This window comes from Arvicanthis niloticus, chromosome 1 (assembly GCF_011762505.2).
Source record: "Arvicanthis niloticus isolate mArvNil1 chromosome 1, mArvNil1.pat.X, whole genome shotgun sequence".
In the NCBI taxonomy this organism is placed as follows: Eukaryota; Metazoa; Chordata; class Mammalia; order Rodentia; family Muridae; genus Arvicanthis; species Arvicanthis niloticus.
In genome coordinates, this window is record NC_047658.1 from 1,647,397 (window position 1) to 1,662,362 (window position 14,966).

Genomic DNA, 14,966 nt, shown 5'->3' on the forward strand with positions numbered 1-14,966 from the left:
AAGAAGCGTAGAGGACAGGAGAAAGGAAAATGAACTAAGGTGTTTTGTACACATGAAATATCTTCAGGACATATGATTCTAGGAGGAGCTCCTACCTGGGAATAGACTCAGATAAAAAGGAGGAAGGACAGCAGAACTGATAGGAGAGCAGAGTGTGGAAGCTGCACGGGAGCTGAAGCTTTTCACAGAGGGAACACAGAGCAGGTGGCAGAGGTCATGATGGACTCTTTTGTACTTTCCAGTAAAGACTGTACTTCCTGGCAAGGGCTCATGCTCACAGGTGAGAAGGGTACTCTTTGACACTGAGTGGGAGAAGGGAAACTCAAAGCTTTGCTGAAGTCCCTGAAGAAGACAGGAACTTGGGAATGGAGTCAGACTTTTGGGAAGTGGACACAGACAGAGATGGGCACTTCTTAGCAGGAAGGGACAAAAGATAGTAGAATGGAGAAATGTCATCATTGTTTTCTATTCCAATTTAATCACATAAACAACTATATTCTGAGGACTAATGTCCTCAACCATAGAATGACTGTCTAATTAAAATCCAAAGTAGGCTGAGCCATTGATATGACTTACTGTTAATGTTGCTGGCTGCCAAACCTAAGATGTCAGTTCAATTCCCAACACATACAAGGTGTCTGACTTCCATGTATATGTTGTGTATGCATTCAACTATACCCAAATGCATACAAGTGTACACATATGGAAGCATTCATCTTCCACACACATACAAACTATATTAGCTTCATATTTCAGCATTTTTCAAATAGACTCATGCATATGCATAGCCCTAACACATGTATATCATTCACCAAAAAGGTATCCAAGCCTTTATCAGTTCTGGGCCTGCCAAAGATGTCAGGCTTATCTTGATTCTAATAAATCCCTAGGCTAGTAGACTGTAAGTTGGAACAGAAATTTCATCTAGAAGTAGAATCAGAGACCTCAGACCAAAGAGAGAACAAAGAAAAAAAGAGTGAAGACTTCTAGAGTAAGAGGTAACATAAGACATCATTTAGCCCAAGTACTCTGAATGTCAGCAGGAGTCTGATAGCAGTGTGGGGAGTCCTTAATATACCGAAGGAGAAAGTTCCATACATAGAAATGAACAGGTTCAGGGCCACTGAAGAAGAAGTTATATTGCTCATCCCTTCCAAGTATAATGGTGCCATCCTCACCTACCCAGCTAGGCTGAGTGATAAGCATGACCACTCATGACATAGATCTCATCTTTTCATCAAATACAGAGGTCCCAGTGTTCATAGAATTTATCTTTTTATTTCTAGTCTCCCTTTTAACCTGCTGGCTGCTTCCCACTACTGCCAAGATCACCATTGAATCAATGCCTCCCATTGCTGTTGAAGGGGAAGATGTTCTTCTGTTTGTGCATAACTTGCCAAAGCAAGTTAAAGCCCTTTCCTGGTACACAGGAGTTGCAGCACTCAAGAGTTGTGAAATTGCAAGACATGTGATAGCTACCAATTCTAATGTGGTGGGACTTGCACACAGTGGTAGAGAGACAATACTCAACAGTGGATCTCTGGTGATCAAGAGTGTCACCAGAAAAGACTCTGGATACTATACCCTACAAATACTTCTTGATTCAATCTCAAGACCTAAAGTAATGCATGCAGAATTCTTTGTACACAGTAAGTCAACTTTTTGGGAATTCTGTTGTTGGGTGGGATTTATTATATTGTACATTAAGAGAAGTGTCAGACCTGACTGTCTACTTCCCCTCTGCATTGTGACTGCATGATGTTGTTTGAGGATTTAGTACAGGATATGCATTTTGGAGACAAACTTTCATAGACCAGATTCCCTCACTTAACTGTACCTGCAGAGAGGAGGACTTGTGCTTAGTAACTCAGACACGGATGTCAACCTCAAGCCAGACCCTTGGGCCTCTCACCATGAACCTGAACCTGAGTTGAGGAAGAGATGAGGAAAATATGGAATCTTCATTGCTCTCTGTCCAAGACTCAGCTCAGAGTGTGGGAGGACAGCAGAGCTGATATCAGAACGACAATGTTCAGAGGCACTGCTGGTAGTGAAGGTGTTCTCAAAGGAGGTAGAAAAGAACAGACATCAGAGACTGTGGAGCTGGCTCCTTGATCTTCAGGCAAATGTACAGACAGTGGCAGAAAATCCTACTAAAGGTGCCTACACCATTCCCTATATCTGTGTTGGAAGAGGTTACCTGGTTAGCTGAGTGATTGTCTGGAGTCTCCTGGAGATGATAAGGGCTTCTGAGGAGACTCAGGGTTTCATTTGCAACATGATATGAGAAGTCACAGCAAGGTAGACAGCAGTTGAGAACCTGAAAACTCTCAGTGAGCAAAAAAATTGTAAGATGGGGAGAGAAAAGTTACATTTTTAATTTATCAAGTTTATTAATTACCTTGGCAAGTATATTCCTAAGACTTATGTTGCCATGTATGGCAAGATGACTCTTCAAAGGAAAAGCAAACTGTGAGATGACTCAGTGGATGTGGGCACTTGTTGTCATCCCTGATAACCTGAGTTCAATCTTCATATCCCACATGGTGGAAGGAGAAAACTGAGTCATCCATATGATGATACATGCTCGAGTGCATGTTCCCTTCCCCAATGCAAAGAGTCAATAAAAATAAATTAAATTGGAGTATGAAAACTATAACTATCTTAAAACCTGAGAATCTGGTAACTTAATTCATGGCCATACAGTGACCTGGAGTACACATCCATCTATCCATTCATTCATTTCTCCATTGAACCCTTTCTAGGCATTGAGTCTTCCAAGATTAAAAGACTGAGCCCAAGCCATAATGTCTTCTACTGGATGGCAAGGGACATGATCAAGTGCATTGAGTATGCAAAATATACTCAATATACAAAAAAACCTATAAAAGGTTCAATGCAAAATATGTCAGTGTGTAGACCCAGTTTCTATTAAGGAAGATTCTGGGAGAGGCAACCTCTTCTACCTATTGTGGGTCCAAGCAGAGATTTTAAATCTGTGAAGAGTGAGTCACACAGACAGAGTAGGGGAGAGTCCCATACAGAAGTTCATGGGCACTGAAGGAATGTAATTTGTGTTGCTGACATCCAACAAGTAGGATAGACACAACCTCACACACACACCATACTGTGTGATGGACACACCTGCTCAGGACTCATATCTTTCCTCCCACCAAAAACAGAGGAATCACTTTTGATTGTCTTTTTACATTTCTTTTGTTTTTCTCTAGGCCCACTTTTTAGCTACAAGCGTCATCTTACCCCTCCTCAACTCAAAATTGGGTTGGTGCCATATATTGTTGAAGAAAATGACAATATTTCTCTGCTCGCTTATAATCTGCCAGAGAAACCTCAAGGCTTTGCCTGGCACAAAGGAGTACTTCCACTTGACCATTTGAAGATAGCAAGCCATTCATTTTTAACCAATTCAACTATGCTGGGGCATGCATATTATGACAGATTGAAAGTAAGCAACGTTGGATCCCTGATGCTTTTGAATGTCACAAAGAAAGACGCAGGGATTTACACCCTACGAACCATATCTGTAGATTTGAAATCAGAATGGGCCATATTGGACCTCCAAGTAAACAGTAAGTGGTTCTTTGTGTCTCCTAAGTGGTGGTGATGTTTACTCCTCCCTGTATACCTAACACATTGAGGCTTAGCCTGTATGTTCCTCTCCTCTGGACTTTGTACTCTAACTTTGGTTTGGGAATTTAGTAAAAAACATGCATCATGGGGCAACCTGAAATACATCAGAAGACTTGACCTGACTGGAATCTGCAGACAGTAATGTAGTAACTCATTCCAAGGATGTCATCCTCAGCTCAGACTCTCTGTCCTTTTACCCTAGAGCTGACTGGAAGCAATGTGTCATTCTGTATCCAGTCTTGTAGCATGTGGAAGAACCCAGTATCTGTCACAACAATTATGATTAAGCTAGGTCATTTGTGCATCTTCTTTTTCTGAGATTCAGCATGGACAGAATAGCTAGACAGGTGGCTATGCAACAAACTGACTGTCCTGATTGTCCTGAGACTTCACAGGAAAGTTTGGACATAGATCCTCTTGGCAACTGCTTGGCCAGGAGTTCAGTCTTTATGCAAGAATTTTCTTCTTTATGTAAATAATAACATGCACCCCTGATTTTAACAGCTCTTCGGTCTCAAGTTTAGGACATTAATAATATTTGAGTTTCACTTACAGACAGGGAAATGATAAGTTACCATGTGTACTACTGTACAGAATCAGAGACACAGTAAAGGCACTGGTTGGATGAAGGTTACACAGTCCATGGTTGGCACATCAGAAGCACAAAATGACTATGTATAGTCATAGCCCAAACCTATCTACACTATGAGATTTTTAGCAAGTGTCTGTGGGTCAGAGGAGTGCTGTGGGTTCAGAAATTTTCACCTTTGTCATCAGTGTCTCACAGAGAGACTCTGGTCCAGGCAGTCGAAGCAACAAATTGACAGTCAGTTTTGACTTTGTAATAAAGATATAACTGAACCCCCTTCCAGCCTAATTCTTTTACCCCAATACTCTGGCCTTCAATCATAGATTTCCTAGTGTGGTGCGTTTACTCCTCCTGAAGCATAGCGAGAAGCTTTGGCTCATCCCCCCATTCATCAAGATTCCACAAGACACAGGGTCTACTGTGCAACTCACTCAATACTTTTATGATAAAGGAAAAAAGAAATTAGTAATGGGTGAATGAATGTGTGGTAGTAGATTGGTTTGTGAATATATGGTGGGGGTAGATAAAAGAGTTTATAAATAAATGTCTTAGAACCCTTCAAGAGATTAAAAATTACAGGTAGAGTCCTAGTATGTCTGACAGTGTCCACTCCCTACTCATCCTGGAGGCTATGATCTTTGCCCCATTTCTCTGATCTATTCCTCATCCACCTGGAAAGACAAATGCATGAGCATCCTAGGGAGAAAGACAAGTACATGACCATCCAAGGGATGCTTCTGTATATAGCAGTTCTCAGAGTTACACTCCTCATTTAGTCATTTAGATCTTGCTCCTGGGAGTCTTGGTAGTCATTTGAACTCCAATTGTTGCTGTCATTCACATTTCTGCTAGTGTTACTCCTTTCCTGCCACTCATCCTTGTTCCTTCATTTGGGAATATGTCTCTGCACTGCTCAGTTCACCCATACCCTTATATTCCCACCTCAATGGCTGCCTTTCCTGGTTCTTAGTGTAGAAATCAGAAGAAACAACCATTCCACTTAGGCTCCATAATATGCTCACACACTATAGCACACAAACACACACACACACACAGAGCGAAGTAGTTCCCCATGTGTTTCTTTCCATGTATCTTTACTTCTGTGGTGGTGATGTGTGTAATAAGCTAAGAGACAGAAACACATCTTGAAGCTCTATATTGACTACCCAGAAACTAAATGTAGACGGACCATGCTGCCAGCCCCAAAGTCTTGCTTGTTTTCTATATTTCACTTTTAATGTCATATTCCTTCTAGTGTGGCTCACCATCTTCCTATGGCTTCCCAAGAAAAGGTGACACAATTAGTGGTAGCTAATGTCTGTAACATATGTACCCACATCTCATATTCTCACACTGCCTCAAGGTGACTCCTGCGATCCAATGACACAGTATAAAACTCCAAACATGGTTAGTTCCATTAGATTGTATATTCTGGAAGCATTTGATGCAACTTGCTTTGTGATTCCTGGGTCTTAGAAAGAGGAAGGAAGAAAATGCATCTCACATGGGGGTTGGCCCTTTCCCTCTGTGTCTGACTGTTCACAGAAGCTGGCACAGGTTTCTTCTAAATAGGCTATAACCATGACATTTGACAGTGCTGCAAAGTTTGGGCTGTTTTTTATTTTAAATAGTAAAGAAACCTTACACTCACATGCACCCTCTGGCCAGTGCGATCCTCAACAGGTGTGACACACTGGACTCCCTCTCTTCATGGATTCACCAGCTTCAACCAATTTGTAACTTTTACATTTAATCAAAAAGGGACCCCACAACAGTTAGAGATTGATTTAAGACCTTTATGTGCTCTCAAAAAGTAATTCTTGCAGGAATTGGTGTTATATCCTGGATGTACCTAATAATCTTTGCATATTATAGCCTGCTTGGCCAAAAGGAAGATATTTTAAGAGCAATTTGTCTCTCTAAGCCCATTAGATGACTGAAACAATGAACTCCCATATAAAAAGGAAATCTCCCTGGGGGTCTCGTGATGAGGGAAGGAAGAGGCCCTAGCCAAATGGGAACTTTCTCTTTGGAAAGAGATTTCACCATACCACATCATAGTATAGAATGTGATTGAACCCAGACAATGATGGAGTTGGGTAAGTGGGTTTATACCCTGGTTGGGACTGCTTAGACATACTTATCATTGGTTTTCTATGTAAATGTTCATCTCATTTTAGAACCTGGAAGTCGGGCTTCACTCTTTTCAAAGACCAACAAGTAAACTGAGGCCCTCAAAGAATCGAAGATGAAAGCCAAACATGTCTGTTACTTCTTCCTTTACTCTTTAGTCCAAATAAATAGCTTACTGCTTACCAGTATTATTTCAGTTCTTTTAATTGCATTATTAAGGGTGGGTTGCTGATCCCAGTTTGAAATTCATGACTAGAACCCAACCAAGTGACAACATGGAGAAATTTTCTGCAACAAATTACTATTAGTAGACAAAATTGATCAATCTGAGCTTCTCTGGCAACAGAGTCAGACACCACTCTTTGATGGTCAGCAGAGATTCCAGGCAAAAAAGTCACAGTTCTGGGCAGTTCTGTGATTCTATCTAAAGATATGTGTGTATTTTGTTTTTGTTTTCTGTGTGTGTGTGTGTGTGTGTGTGTGTGTGTGTGTGTGTGTGTGTGTGGTGTCTGGCTCCTCCTTCACCTGCTGTGATGGTCAAGAACCTCTTGAGGAGCAGACACTGGCTACATTGGACACAGCTGGGAGAAACTCAGGACCCAGAACAATGGCTTTTTGTGAGGTCTAGGGGTTTTAAACAGCCTCATTTCTGAGGTGACAGCTCCTCATTTTTCTCATATCCAACCAGTTAAAAAGATGTCTCTTGGCCTACATCACATCAACAAGACCACTTCATGAGAACGAGGAAGAAGAGAAGGACTGAAAAGCACAAGAATTCAGTAAAATGTCAAAGGAAAACAAACAGACCAAGAATTAAATGCTGAAGTTCCATTGAAATGTTATCAATAGTTAATATTCAACATAGTGAGTAACAATGAGAAAGTATAAAATATACTATTAATATGTAAAGGAAGAAAATATAGAAAATGTGGAGATAGTAGCATTTTGAAATTATACTATTATATCTGATGATACTTTGTAAATTGTCATTTTTCCATAAGAAATACAAATGACATGGTTAGAGTAAATAAAAAAAACTTTGAACAATCCCATCTCTCCTGAAGAACCCACTCAGCAGAACCCACTGATGGGCTGAGCAATAGACTCTCTGTCTAGAATCCCCAGTGAGGAACTGGGGGCATGGCTCATTGGTAGAGCCCCTGCCTAGAATCCTCTAATGATGGGCTGTGGGTGTGACTCAGTGGTAAAGTGTTAACCTAGATAAGTGGGGGTGGCAAGATAGATAGGGAGTGGGTGTTTCTATTTTGGAGACATAGTCCTTTAGTAGCATGAATTTCTTTGCAGTTTTGTAACATGTCATTTCCTGCATGTTAAAGTAAGTCCTGAATGACTGGTGCATTGTTTGTGTTGGTTAACATTAATGACCTTGTATGGAGTTTCAATGTATGTAGTTTCTGCCATATAAGTGAGGGCTGGAACAGTTTCTTGCTAATAGACTACACTTCCCAGATTCTTTTGTATCCAGTGTGTAAACATAAGATACATATTGCAATCATTTCCAGCCACTTTTTGGATTTATTTATTCTCTTTTTATGTATATGCCAATAAAAGTGGTTCCACCAGTCTAAGGTTGGACAGCTGTTTTTATGCTTTCCCTCTCTCTAGGCCCCTCAGAAATCTAACATAAATTCCTGATTGATTAGTTTGATTATACCTGTGGCCATAACTCTCTCAGAATATCTTGATAGAACTGGCTGAAGACACAGACACTTTCCATGTGAGGAAGTTCCTACCAGTGTAAGAAAGCCCTACCCAGCATAGCTCAAGGGAGAGAGAGAGAGAGAGAGAGAGAGAGAGAGAGAGAGAGAGAGAGAGAGAGAGTTAAAAGGCACACAGGGAAAAGAGGGACAGTGTGAATTTTGACAGAAATTAACAGAGGAATAAATGATATCCAGCAGCTCACAAGTCTCTGCACATGTTACTTCATTGGAAAAAACAGCTCCAACCTGGGTGTCAGATGTTTACCCTGTTTTCTTAGTACTAACAGGAGATGTGATAATTCCAGTATGAGACTAGAGTGAGTCTCCTAAAAAAGTCAAGGATTCCATTTGTAGGTAGTTGATTGATCCCTGAGCTGTAGTTTTCATCCTACATCATCTGTGTCTGAAAGTTTCCATCTTCTCTTTACCAACACTGTCTGACCTTGGTTGATTTTCTGTCTGCAATTAGTATGTATGATGCAGTAGTTCTTAATAGCCTTGGTTGGCACAATACATCAGCTTATTGAAGACGTCATAGTTCCAGCTACTGTTTTGTCTTCTTTATTTTTTATCCTTGGTTCTTCTACTCTGCATCTTTCTGTTAGAGCCTCTGATTTCTTCAAGATCAGGTCAAATAAACTCACCCAATCACCACCACACTCATGTTCACCTCTCAAAGCTCTAATGATCTTGAAGATATTATACCCAGACCCACACAAGAAGTCTCTAAGATACTCATTGTCTCCTCCATATGGCTCAGGATGTAGGATACTTAAAACCCTCAACTATCCAGCTGTTTAGCTGAGCACTCATGCACCTTGCAAGGAACTGCATCTTCTTACAGACACTGAAATTATTCCTGTTGCTATAGAAACAGAGTAGCCGTGAGGACTACCTACATGTGCCTCCTGAATACAGTGCTAATAACATATGAGTGTGCTCATTCTAGATAGCAATTGGTCATTCTCTCCCATGAGGTTTCCAGAAGTCTGTGGTTATACTACACTTCTAAGACAGTCAAAGATACTTCTTCAGAAAGTCACATTGTCCTTTATGTATAAAATTTGCTTCAAAAGGGACATGCCTTCTTCAGCACAACAGTGATGGTGCATAGACACACAAAGCCTTACTTTACCATACAACACAGTGTAGGTGTAAGACATCCAGACCTGCCTGCCACTATGCCAGGAGGCACAGGTGGGAAAAAAAGTTCAGGTATGTGTCTGCTATCCAAAGTGTGGGTGTGCCTAAACACACAGAGGTCTGCCTGCTCAGGAGGGGAAAGGCATCCACAGACCTTTCTACTATTATACTACATGGGCAGGATGTAGATACATAGAGGTCTGCTTGCTGCCATGCCATACTTCATGGGCAGAGGAGGTCAACCAGAGGCTTGGCAACCATGTGGATTGCCAGCTCCAAGAGACACTACAATGTACAATTATGTGGTGGAAAGATGGGAGAGAAAAAGAAGTCAATCAGTTTGAACATTATAAAGAGAGACGGAACTGGAGATGCAACGTGAAAGAGAAATGGCCTGTTGTGAACAGCTAGCCCTTCTACCTGTGGCTATAGTGAAATCCCAACCTGTGCTGACATTGATGCTCATGTCTGGGCCTGTAGCCATGCAGTGGCAATGTTCTGTATTGATGTCTATGGTTCATATTACCATCAGATACTATGGAGACATCCCTGGTCTGGACTGCCACCTGGGATCATGTAGAAGTCCAAGAACTGTGCAGAACTGGCCTCTCCAATTCACTGGCTTAAGCACTCTGGATATCTAGTCTCACCTATTCCTGGCAGTGGCACTTGGGACAGAGACCTGAACCTTGCTCAGGCAGCACACTGGTGCTGAAGGTTTGTGTGAGCGTGACTCAAGGGAGTGAATGTGGGAGAGCTGATGCTAGACAGAAGTGATTCCCTGCTCCCTGCTGTGATCACTTGCTACCCATCACTACCTCCAGTGGTAGGAGAGCTTCACCCAGGGTGATGATCCCTAGAGAAGTGGCTCTGCCACTGGTTGGCTAGAGCATATATGAGAACAGGCTCTGCACCTTGCTTGTGTAGCACAGTAGTGTTGGTCCCAGTAAATGGAACAGTAGTGAGTCATCTCTGATGGTGTTAGCTACAGAGATCTGACTGTATCAATTTTCTGCTGTGAGGTTTTAAAGTTGTGGAGGTAATTTTTCCACCTGTCTTAGTTAGGATTTCCATTGGTGAGAAAAGGCACTATGACCAAGAAAATTCTTATAAAGGACAACATTTTATTGGGGCTGACTACCTAAAAGAAGAGGAAGGGTATAAATATAGAAAAGGTAACTTACTATTGAAGAATAAGGTGTTTAGAATAGAATTACACCAAGCAGAAGCCTTCATGTTAAATAGAAAAATATTTAGTAGCTTTAAAAGCTTGGTATAGTGTAGAAGAATCAAGAAATAAGACTATATCATTTATTAAAGTTGCCAAAAATTCCTGGGGAGGTTTATACTGACTTTTTGCAAAGAATAACTTCAGTAGTACAAAGAGAAGTAACAGATTCATATGTAATAAATGTGCTACTTGAATTTTTGGCTCTTGAAAATGCAAATTAAAAAATATATAAGCCTTAACTAAAGGTTTTAACTCTCAGAAAAACAATTATTTAACTATGAGAACCTTGGAAATTTGAAAAAAGAATGTAGGCATTTGCTTACTAATGGAAATGCCTCATTTTAAAATAATCAAAATGTACCACCAGGAATTTATAATAGATGTAGAAAAGGGAGGCACTGGGTTAATGATCCATTCAGGATCTAAAAATTGAAATAAAAACAATAAAGTAATCACAAAGGGAAACAACCCTAAAAATAGAAACCCTAGGAAAGAATTCAGGAGGCATAGATGCAAGCATCACCAACAGAATACAAGATATACAAGAGAGACTCTCAGGGGCAGAAGATACCATAGAAAACATTGGCACAACAGTCAAAGAAAATGCAACGTGAAAAAAGTTCCTAATCCAAAACAACCAAGAAATCCGGGACACAATGAGAAGACAAAAACTAAGGATAATAGGTATAAAGGTGAGTGATGATTTCCAACTTAAAGGGCCTGTAAGTATCTTCAACAAAATTATAGAAGAAAACTTCCCTAACCTAAAGAAAATGATGCCCATGAACATATAAGAAGTCTACAGAACTCCAAATAGACTGGATGAGAAAAGAAATCCATCCTGTCACATAATAATCAAAACACCAAATGCACAAACAAAGAAAGAATATTAAAAGCAGTAAGGTTAAAAAGTCCAGTAACATATAAAGGCAGATCTATCAGAATTACACCAGATTTCTCAGCATAGACTAGAAAAGCCAGAGGATCCTGGGGAGATATCATACAGAACCTAAGAGAACAAAAATGCCAGCTCAGGCTATGCTACCCAGCAAAACTCTCAATTAATAAAGATGATGAAATCAAGATAATCCACGACAGAACCAAATTTACACAATATCTTTCCACAAATTCAGTGCTACAAAAAATAATAAATGGAAAGCTTCAACACAAGGAGTGAATCTACAGCCTAGAAAAAAAACAGGAAAGTAATCTTTCAACAAACCCAAAAGAAGATGGACAAACAAACATAAATCCACCTCTAACAACAAAAATAACAGGAAGCAACAGTCACTTTTTCTTAATATCTCTTAACATCAATTTCAGTTCCTCAATAAAATGACATAGACTAACAGACTAGATGCATAAACAAGACCCAGTATTTTGCTGCATACAGGAAATGCACCTCAGTGACAAAGACAGATACTACATCAGAATAAAAGGCTGGAAAACAATTTTCCAAGCAAATGTTTCCAAGAAACAAGTTGGTGTCGCCATTTTAATATAGAATAAAATTGACTTTCAATGAAAAGTTATCAAAAAAGATAAGGGAGGACACTTCATACTTATCAAAGGAAAAATCTACCAAGATGAACTCTCAATTCTGAACATTTATGCTCTATACGTGAGGGCAGCCACATTCATTTAAAAAAAAAAAAAAAAAACTTAACTAAAGCTCAAAGCACACATGGTACCTCAAACAATAATAGTGGGAAACTTCAACATCCAAATCTCATAAATGGACAGGTCATAAAAACAGAAACAAAACAGAGATGCAGTGAAACTAACAGAAGATATAAACCAAATGTATTTAACTGATATCTATAGAACATTTCATCCTAAAACAAAAGAATATACATTTTTTCAGCACCTCATTATATGGTTAATTTCCAAAATTGACCATATAATTGGTTGCAAAACATGCCTCAACAGATACAAGTAGATTGAAGTAATCCCATGCAACCTATCAGATCACCACGGACTAAGGCTGTTCTTTAATAATGACAAAACAACAGAAATCCAACATACACAAGGAAGCTGAAAAAATGCTCTACTCAATGATAACTTGGTCAGGGAAGAAATAAAGAAACAAAATAGAGGCTTTTTAGAATTTAATGAAAATGAAGGTACAACGTCACAAAACTTATAGGATACAAAGAAAGCAGTGCTAAGAGAAAAACTCACTGGTCTAAGTGCCTCCAAAAAGAATCTGAAAAGAGCTTACTCTAGTAGCTTGACAGTGAAGAGCTCCAAACTCCAGAGACCCTTCCTCAAGTCTCAGGAAATCACGACCACCCAAAAATCACAAGAAACCATACCTGGATGCAATCAGCCGAGGTTTATTAGGGAAAGAGCTGGCAGCGAGCAGTCTGACCACATACTCGTGCAGGAGTAAGTTCCGACCCCAACATCCAGTCCGTGGAGCGTTTTAAAGAGAAAAACCACAAACCAGGGGAGTGGGGCAGAGGTGAGGGGTTGCCAAGGATACATAACATAAGAATAGTGAAACATTCCAGAGAAACCCACCCTGAAAGGTTAATAGCCATGGAAATTACTCAGTACAATCATTTTTCTCAAAAATGTAGTCTTACCAAGTCACTGTCCCCTATACCGTCATTACAAAATATTTCTCACTTCCTCCAGTCACAGCCCCACCTAGACAGCTTGTATTTTTTTATGGTCAGGAATGCGTCTTCCTGCTTCACCCCCCCCCCCACACACACACAGGTGGGCCCGTTGCCTGAGGCTTGAGGAATGTAATCCAGCAGGTGTCCTCTGATTCAGAGGCAATGTTCTTCACCGGAATGTGAAGGCCTGAAATCTTATTTTCAGTTCCAAGTTCTGGAATCTGCACTTTCCTTGCTCAGGTCTAGGGTGAAAAATCTACACATATTTCATAAAATGGCCTTTATAATTTTTCACTCTACAACAGCACACCTGATTGCTCTAGAAAAAAAAAAAAAAAAAGAAGCAAATACACCCAAGAGGAGTAGACTGCAGGAAATAATCATACTTAGTGCTGAAATCAACCAAGTATCAACAAAAAGAACTATAAAAAGAATCAATAAAACCAGAAGGCAGTTCTTTGAGAAATTCAACAGAATAGATTAATACTTAGCCAGACTAACCAGAGGGCAAAGAGACAGTATCCATTGTGCCCTTCCCCCAGGCCTGAGCAGGCCTGCAAGCCTTTTTACCACAATAGACCAAGCAACAATAGGACCTGAGATGCATTGCATTACCAGCCTTGGTGCCTTGGAGTCTGCTACCTGAGCTAAGAAGAATGGACTGCCTGCTGAGATAGCCTTGACACCTTCCAGACTGCTATCTCCTTACCTAGCCCCTGGGCTAAACTGAGAAGAGGCTCTGGGGGTGGGGCTTCCCCTTTATATGTGAAAGCAAAATATTAAACCTTGGGCCTTGATCAGACTACTTTGTCTTGGCCCCACGTTTCTCTCACCCTCCATTCCTGTTCATTCCCAGGCTTCCTCTCAGGAGAACCCGGTTAACCATAGTTGCAGGCAACTACAGAATGGCACCCACCCATGGAACCTGAGAAGAGAAGACCAGCAGAGGAAACACTGTCTTGGTGGAGCTCCACATAAAATGGAAGAAAAAGTAGAGTATCTGGAGCACTAGGTAAACAAGGAATGCCATTGATGCTAGCTAAGTTATGGCTGTGTTTACAGGAAGTGCGTGTAAGGTGGCTACGGGTCTAGAATTGAGTGAGCATTGACCCAATGCTAAACTCATCTAGGGAGGTGACAGTTGGGGAAAGGAGAGTATTTGGCAAGCCCAAGAGAGGTGGCCTTAGACGAGAGGAACTGGGTTTAAAAGAATTTGAAAAACAAAAAAAGGGCAGAGCACTGAGTAGTATCCATAATTCTGCCTTCTTTGTTTGTCCCTTGGCACACCAATGTCCATGTGTCTTATTGTGGTTTTTGTCCACTTGTGGTTATTGTGAATGATTGGTGGTCTTTTTGTGGTGTTCTATGTTTAATGTTCAAAAGATCATTAAAATTGCTTGATCCAACCCTTGGTCTAGCTTAACTTGGTTTTCAAAGGCAGTTTTAATATGCAGAGCAGTGGCTGATAAGTTTGCTTAACACCTGTAACTAACTAAGAGTCGAACTAAGCTGGAAAAGCCTTCCTAACAGTTGGTTGTTGGTATAAACTGCTTTTAAAAGGACCAGCAGGTTTTTTGGATTCAATAAAGAAGTTAAGAGTTGTTTGTCCTAGAAAAATCTCTGTGACAAGGTGCTTTTATCTTGAAATTACAGCTAGAAAAAGCAAGAAATTTTGTTTGGTCTAATATATAAGATGTGTTGTCACTTCATGTTGTTTCTGATTGGCTTTAAAGGTATAAATACGTTCTACATGTCTTGGTTATAAATTATGGGCCTATAAGTTATTGGATATGATTAAAAAATTTACAACCCTGGTAACAAAAGTTGGCTTAAGATTGGTAACACAGGGTTAGAGTCATTCAGAAACCAGATGT

At 40.3% G+C, this 14,966-nt stretch overlaps 1 protein-coding gene across 1 annotated transcript; it reads left to right on the forward strand.

Moving 5' to 3' along the window:
• Positions 1–216: 216 nt before the first annotated feature.
• LOC117694891 (cell adhesion molecule CEACAM3-like) lies at positions 217–6,464 on the forward strand. Its single transcript, XM_034485915.1, has 4 exons — positions 217–280; positions 1,287–1,649; positions 3,231–3,590; positions 6,421–6,464. Exons 1-4 carry the CDS (start codon positions 217–219, stop codon positions 6,462–6,464), a joined length of 831 nt encoding a protein of 276 aa, XP_034341806.1.
• Positions 6,465–14,966: the final 8,502 nt, after the last annotated feature.

Bases quoted from the DNA above. Each gene is read 5' to 3' on its own strand.
- LOC117694891 (XM_034485915.1), top strand. From the start codon at position 217: ATGATGGACTCTTTTGTACTTTCCAGTAAAGACTGTACTTCCTGGCAA. The intron at 281-1,286 runs GTGAGAAGGGTA...TTTTATTTCTAG, and splicing joins GCAAGGGCTCATGCTCACAG to TCTCCCTTTTAACCTGCTGG. The intron at 1,650-3,230 runs GTAAGTCAACTT...GTTTTTCTCTAG, and splicing joins TGCAGAATTCTTTGTACACA to GCCCACTTTTTAGCTACAAG.